The 6,982-nt window shown below is 30.1% G+C and overlaps 1 protein-coding gene across 2 annotated transcripts in view; it reads right to left on the bottom strand.

Moving 5' to 3' along the window:
* Positions 1-431: 431 nt before the first annotated feature.
* The window catches only part of FBXO8 (F-box protein 8), a 45,813-nt gene continuing 39,262 nt past the window's right edge, over positions 432-6,982 (bottom strand). For both annotated transcript variants that reach the window (XM_035292613.3, XM_008992443.5), the window contains 3 exons: positions 4,914-5,032; positions 2,871-3,067; positions 432-1,058 (listed from right to left, as the gene is read on the bottom strand). In XM_035292613.3, coding sequence (XP_035148504.1) covers positions 871-1,058; positions 2,871-3,067; positions 4,914-5,032 — 504 coding nt within the window. In that variant the 3' untranslated portion in view covers positions 432-870. The remainder of the gene's footprint in view (positions 1,059-2,870; positions 3,068-4,913; positions 5,033-6,982) is intronic.

The following is a 6,982-nucleotide window of genomic DNA, read 5'->3' as shown; positions in this document are numbered from 1 at the left end:
ATCAATGAGTAGAGTGTTCACTGTTCTTCACAGTATCTCTTTCTCAATGGACTCTGCACAGAGATCATCGAGATTAGAAAAACAGTAGTTTGCATAATCACATCACATATAAGCAAGAAAACATTTATAAGACTTCTAATATTTTATTTTATTCCTATAATGTAAATCATAAATTTTGATCTTTTAAAAAATCCTAAATGGTTTAAAGAACTTACTGAGACTTGATTAACCCAGTTTTTAAAATAATAAATCAAATTATAAATTTATATTATAAAAATAAGTGCCAGTTTTGCATAGTAATATAGTAATAAAATCAACACTCTTCAAAGTTTAAAGGAAAAGGAAGCTGGTATTTGTTTCTATCTTTAGTCAGATCCACTTTTATGAAGATAATAACTTCAGATCAGAATCAAATAAATTTCAGAACTCAGTTTGAGAGAAAAGGAAAAACTTTAGTTAAAATCTTTAAAATAAAATAATTATGACTATAAATCTCTTTAGTTTAATATGTACATATTACATGGTATTTGTATAAAGAATGGAAATGGATAAAATTTTTCAGGCAAATCTAATGCACAAATACACCATCTTTTAGAGTATGTCAGTTTATCATTCTTTAACAGCTGTGTTAGACAATGGCTCTGCTTTGTGCAAAACATGATAAACAAAATTAGGAAAAATTCTTCAAAATTATTTAGTTCCCCAAAGAAATTACCAAAATAAAAAATGACAAAAGAAAAAAGGTTGTACACTGAAGCTTGATTGTATACACAGGCTACAATGACCAACGCTGATGTAACCCCCACATCTGCTAAGTCCTTGGGTAGCTTTAGTCTGAAGTAAAAACTTGAAGTCCTAGCAATTGTGCTTTTATGCAGCCACATGGCCAATAAGGTAGATATTGTCATAAAGGTGCCCTACAAAATCTTCACTAATATTCTGAGCAGCGCGACGGGTATTTCGAATAAATTCTCTTTTTGACATTTTATTCTTCACATGAGGGCTAGTGAGGTCAATGGAAAGTAGAATCAAAGAGTAGCACAGTACATAGACAGCATCTGAAAGGAAAAAGAAACACTTCAAATTATTAGTTGGTTTACAAAATATGATTCCAAGGGCATCATATAAGGCAATTAGCTCATAAATATAGAGTGACCAATCCATCCCAGTTTGTTTAGGCTGTTCCCAGTCTAGCATTGCAAGTCCTGTCATCCTGGGAAACTCAGTCCTGAGCAAACCAGGATGGTTATCATCCTAATACTAATTAAGCATGCCTTTCTTTCATTTCAAAAGAACTTTAGGACAGTTTAGAAGTTTATAGTAAATATTAATTCTAGATTTGAACATTTTAGAATTGGCTTTCTTTTCATCTATGCTTTCAAATGTGATATTTCTATTCTACTATCCATAAAATACATTTATACTGTCAGTATTTATCTTCTCTAAAAAATTTATATAGAATGCTTTTACAAAAACCCAATTTAATTTGGAAGCATCTGTAATGACAAGAAAGCATATTAACCTGGTACTAGAAAATAAAATGCAATAACTCAAAATATTAATATTCTTATTTAAGATACATGTTTTAAAGGCCTGTGGAATTTACATATTAATTTCAAAAGCAAATATTTAGAAAAAAGACTGCTACACCTGAACACCATGCAGCAAGATTTTATATATGCCTAGGGAAATATCTAATGTTTAATACTAAAATAGTAACAAACATCATGATGGTTCTACTATTGTGGTGCTATTTCGGAATCCTTTAGTCTTAAGAAAGCCAACTTGAACATTATGTCTTGTAAAGTATGCTCAACAAATTTCACATGACAGGAACATTTTTGTAATCTCTGTTTAATAAGATAAGCACAATAAAATTTTTGCTATGAAAAGTGAAGCTATACCAACTGAAAAAATATGTAGGAGATTCAGGCTATATCATATGCACACAAACATATACATATAGAGAGAGGCACACACAAACAATGAAAACCAGTTGTATTAAAACCAAATTTTAGTGAAAAATGGTGCTACCTATGTAATATGCAGACTATTAAAAACTTTAAAAATAATTTCTCAAGTTTTCAATTGGACTAGTAAAAATATCTAACACCCAAACTAGAATAGTTTCTTAAAGAACTTACGTAGCTACTTTCTTAAAACAGTGTATGTGTTTTTGTTCAAAGCAACAGGAAAAAAAAAGGATATGTGTGTGTGAATATATATGTTCATGTATGTATATATGTGTATGTATAGCTATTGTGTGCATACACACACACACACACACACACACAGTTTTAGTGGAAAGTAGAATCAAAGAAAAGCACAGTACATAGTATCTGGAAGGAAAAAGACTGCTTATTTTAAATACATATTTCATGTGTAAGTATTCTATGTGATATGTGTATATGTATTCTATAGAATTCTTTGTATATACATATACCCATATACATACATGCACAATAGCTATGTATATGTATATACTGCTATGTATATGTATATATGTATATAGACATATATACACATAGACATTTGTGTATATATATATAAATTAGTAATATATATTCTACATACATAGACATTTATATATATAAATTTGTATGATATATAAAAAATATAAATGACTATATATACATAGCTATGTACATATATATGTACACACACACACTCACATGCAAACAAATAGCTATCACAAATTATTTTTTCTAAGCTCACATAAATGATGTAGTCAGTCATTGCTGCAAACAGTAAAACAAGTATTTGTAATTACTGAGAAATTTGTCCCCACAGTGAGACAAATATTTCATATGTCTCTGTTTTTACCTAAAGGTGGGCAGGGGGTGAGGCACTATTAATATATGTATTCTTACCGGGACTAAGGCCAAGTTCTCTCATTAAATCAGGGTTACAAGCACAGAACCTATGTGAGAACTTTGTTATAAGAGTTTCAAGATACTCTCCACGCTCTTCAGGGGCATGGATATGACGAAAAAATTCTCTCAGTGCATTTGGCAAGAACTGATTTCTAAAATTATGCAACGTTACAAGGTCATCCAAGACATCTCTCCTATAGAAAGAAAAAACAACAAATTGCCATTTTTATGGATAAAAATACCATATTATTGTTTGCTAGATTAGCTAATCCTATAAAAGTATATATAATTCCTAAAATTAAAAAATCTAAGTATGATTATTTAAGCAGTTAACTTTGAAATATCTCATGAGTAGTTTACAACAAAACAAAACAAGGTAAAACCTAGCAATTTTACTTCTAAAATGAAGAAAAAAGGAATTTTGTAGTATTAAAATGAGTAACTTCTTAAGTTTCTTCTTGACTAAATCCAAATAGCAATAAAATTGTTTATTTTTCAAATTATGAAAGTAATGACAGTCTCCACTTAAACCAATTCACATCTCCAGAGTAATAACTATTTATATAGACTTTTAAGAATGCCTATATATGCTATGCGTTGTTTTAGAATTTGTTTTTGCTTTTTTCATATAGTGTATTGTGAACAGCTTTTTAAATCTTTACACTTAGAGGGGCTTAATTTTTTTTAATGGCTTCACAGTATCTTATCTAATGGAAACAACAATCCTATTCATAAACATTTAGCTTATCTACTATGATATAAATATTTGTGTGTGTATATATAATTTTTAAAAATCACTAGCATTCCAATATAGAGTCACACTTTGTTACAGTTCTTATTGAACTCAACCATGATTATATAATCATAATCTTCAACTTCTGTCAATTGCATATAACAACAGGAATAGGCGAACTACAGCTACTAGGCCAAATCTGGCCTGCCACCTGCTTTTGTAAATACGGCTTATTAGAACACAGTCACACTAGTTTGTGTATGTATTGTCTATGACTGCTTTTACCACAGAATGGCAGAGTTATAAGTAGCTGTGACAAAGACTGTATGACCCACAAAACCTAAAATATTACAAAAAGGTAAGGTTCTTTACAAAAAAAAAAAACAAAGAAAGAAAGAAAAAGAAAAAAAAGCCCTGTGAATCCCTAGGTACTAGGCACTTAAACACAAAAAACTTGATGCCGTCTTTACATCTTCAATGACTAGTATGCTGAACTGTGAACTTCTCAAAGTCAGGGATAACGTCATAATCATCCGTGGGCTACTACTCTAGCAAAGTTTCTATAATATAATGAACATTTACAGATTGTTGTTGAAAAATCCTGAGATACACAAACATTTGAGAATTACAATGAAGGTAAACATATTTTGAAGCCATACATTAGATTGGCATGATATACATAATTTTAAAAATGGTAGTTCAATGTTGCATCCAAATGTTGTCCCAATATTTTACGGTCATTAATAACCAAAAGTAAAGTGTACAAATGAATAACTATCAAATCAGAACAGTATACTAACCAGCATCTCTGTGTAAAACACCGCTACATGTTACATTTTCCTAATTTTCACATTTGAACATGACATTTCTATTAGTATCTACATGCAAATATATATATAGAAAACATATCCCCAGGATTTGGGGTTTATGACTATAATTTGTCTTTACACTAGATTTTTATATGGTTAATTTCATAATTCAGAACTTTTACCAATATAAACGCTTAGATTATGGCTACTTATTTTAAAAACTCAGGGTTACAGATTCCTCAAAAATATTTTGCTTTGGTTTGCTACTACAAAGACGTTGGGGTTGGACTTTTTCTCACTTTTACAATGGCAACTTCCTCATCAGCAAGTTAAAGCTCATAAAAGAAATGATATAAGAGATACAGGAATCTTTTCCCTGTCTTTACTCAATTTTGCAATCAGATGATTACTATGTGGTATTAGTTTTTAAAGTAAAACTTAACTCATCAAAAGCATTATTTAACTTATTTCAGATGAAAAGTTAATTTTCATTTTTACCTTTCATCAAGATAGATTCTCAGTTTTTTCCAATTTAGAGTTCTTGTACAGAAGATAAACTTTGCTATTTCCTTTGGCGAATCATCTAGGATACCCTTGGACATAAAGTAGTTCACTCCCTAAGGCAGAAAGACAAGTCTACATAAATAAAATTGTCTTTATTTATACATTTTAACAATTAGGCAATAGCAGAACAGTAGCTATAAATTCTTTCCAGCATTAAGAGACTTTTTGTAGCTTTATCATGCAAATACAAGCTAGAACTTGAACTGAAACTATTATTTGTGGTTGATAGTTTACATGCAATGAAAAGCAGGAAATTCAAAGTTAAGACTGCTAGAGAAATCTTATTTAATTTTCAGGCTCATGTCAGGTAAAACTAACTACACAGAAATATGGCCTAATTTGGGGAAGGAAGATGCAGATGAAACCACAATACAGACGTTAAAACAAGCCTTGTGACAAACACTTCTGCTGTCTAACAGAAAACATGATTCCTTAAAGCTCATATATATATATACTGTAGAAGGCCCTTCAAGGAAATAGCTTCAAAAACACTCCAAATGAAAGACTAGCAATTAAAAAATACTCCAAATGAAAGACGAGCAATTTTATTCTGGAAAAAAAATATTAAATTATTTAACTTAAAGAAGGCCCAACTCCACGTCAATTTATAGGTTGCACTACTTTGGCTTTAAACACTGCTACATTCTGCAAGAACCTAGCACAATACACACTGAGGGAAAACATAGTAAGACAAAACAATTCAACGTTTTTAATAGGATTTATCTTTGAATTTCCTTTTCTCTGCATGCAAAGTTTTCCAGAGAAGCATTATCCATAAGTTTGTATTCACTTTAGATTTCAACCACCAACAACAAAACACCAACAAAAAAACTCAAATGCTGAAAACAGTATTCTCTCACATATACAGAGGTCACATTCAAAAAATGTCTTAGCTGGATTTGAATGTGCAGTTATTGAAATAAAAGGCAGGTGGGTTTATTTCAACTTGTGGTTATCCAGATACATGCATTCCCATGAATACTTATGTCTGGATACTAGCACACTATGTGCTGTTAATTGGTAGAGAAAATGACGTATTATATACACACAACATAATGTTTCCACACATAAATTCCTTTGGCATTTCTTCACTTTACAAACACTTACATAGTACTCAGAAATATTACACACATTAAGAATTTCAAAAGTTGGAAGAATTTCTATAAAAACCTTTTCAAGATAAAAACTTTCTCATAAAATTTTTTATGTTAAAAATTTTTTAAAGTTATTTGGTACCGTGAGGTAATGCTTTTGAAAGGTTATAATTATCTGTGAGTTGCAATTCAAAGATAAGACTTTTTATATACAACTACCTTTAGGAGCCACCAACATAATATCCTACTAGCAATTCTATCAAATTTTCATGTGAATTTTAATAACACAACAGCAATGCAAAGGCACTAATTTTAAAAATGTAAATGAAGAAAAGCAGAATGTGCTAACATGAAACTTTCTTGCCAACTCAGTTGTAACCTGTATTTCAGACTAAATCCTGAATACAAGGGCTAGAAAATATAATAGGATAAGATGAAAAGCCAAAATATTTCTTTGGAATGAGTCTTTAAGCAACTGTCTGAGGGGGCAGCAACTAGAGAAACATTAATGCTTGTTCTATCCTTTCCTCCATTAGTTTGAATAATCGAGAGTTGACTGTATACTTAATTGATCTACTTAGCAAAAGTTAAGTCAGGTTTGTTTCCAAAATTCCTCAGTGTAAAAGCATAACAATATTTCAGAATTATTTCCAGTATTTAATTTTAATTGAAATGATTTAAAAACGAAGTCAATTAAGTATTATTTAACAGATTCTTTATTCATACCTAAATCAGTATCTGAGATGTAGAACTAATGCTAAGCTACTTTTTAAAAACTGTGCAAAATAAATAAACCTACTAATATTATACATTAATTATATCTAATTATCTAGGTATGTAATCTATGGCACTTTAATATCATTTGGTGATACTTAGTTATAAATTAACATTGGTATTTGCCTCATGTAA

The sequence above is a fragment of the Callithrix jacchus genome, chromosome 3 (assembly GCF_049354715.1).
Source record: "Callithrix jacchus isolate 240 chromosome 3, calJac240_pri, whole genome shotgun sequence".
Classification (NCBI taxonomy): Eukaryota; Metazoa; Chordata; class Mammalia; order Primates; family Cebidae; genus Callithrix; species Callithrix jacchus.
This window is presented reverse-complemented; position numbering and strand designations above follow the sequence as displayed.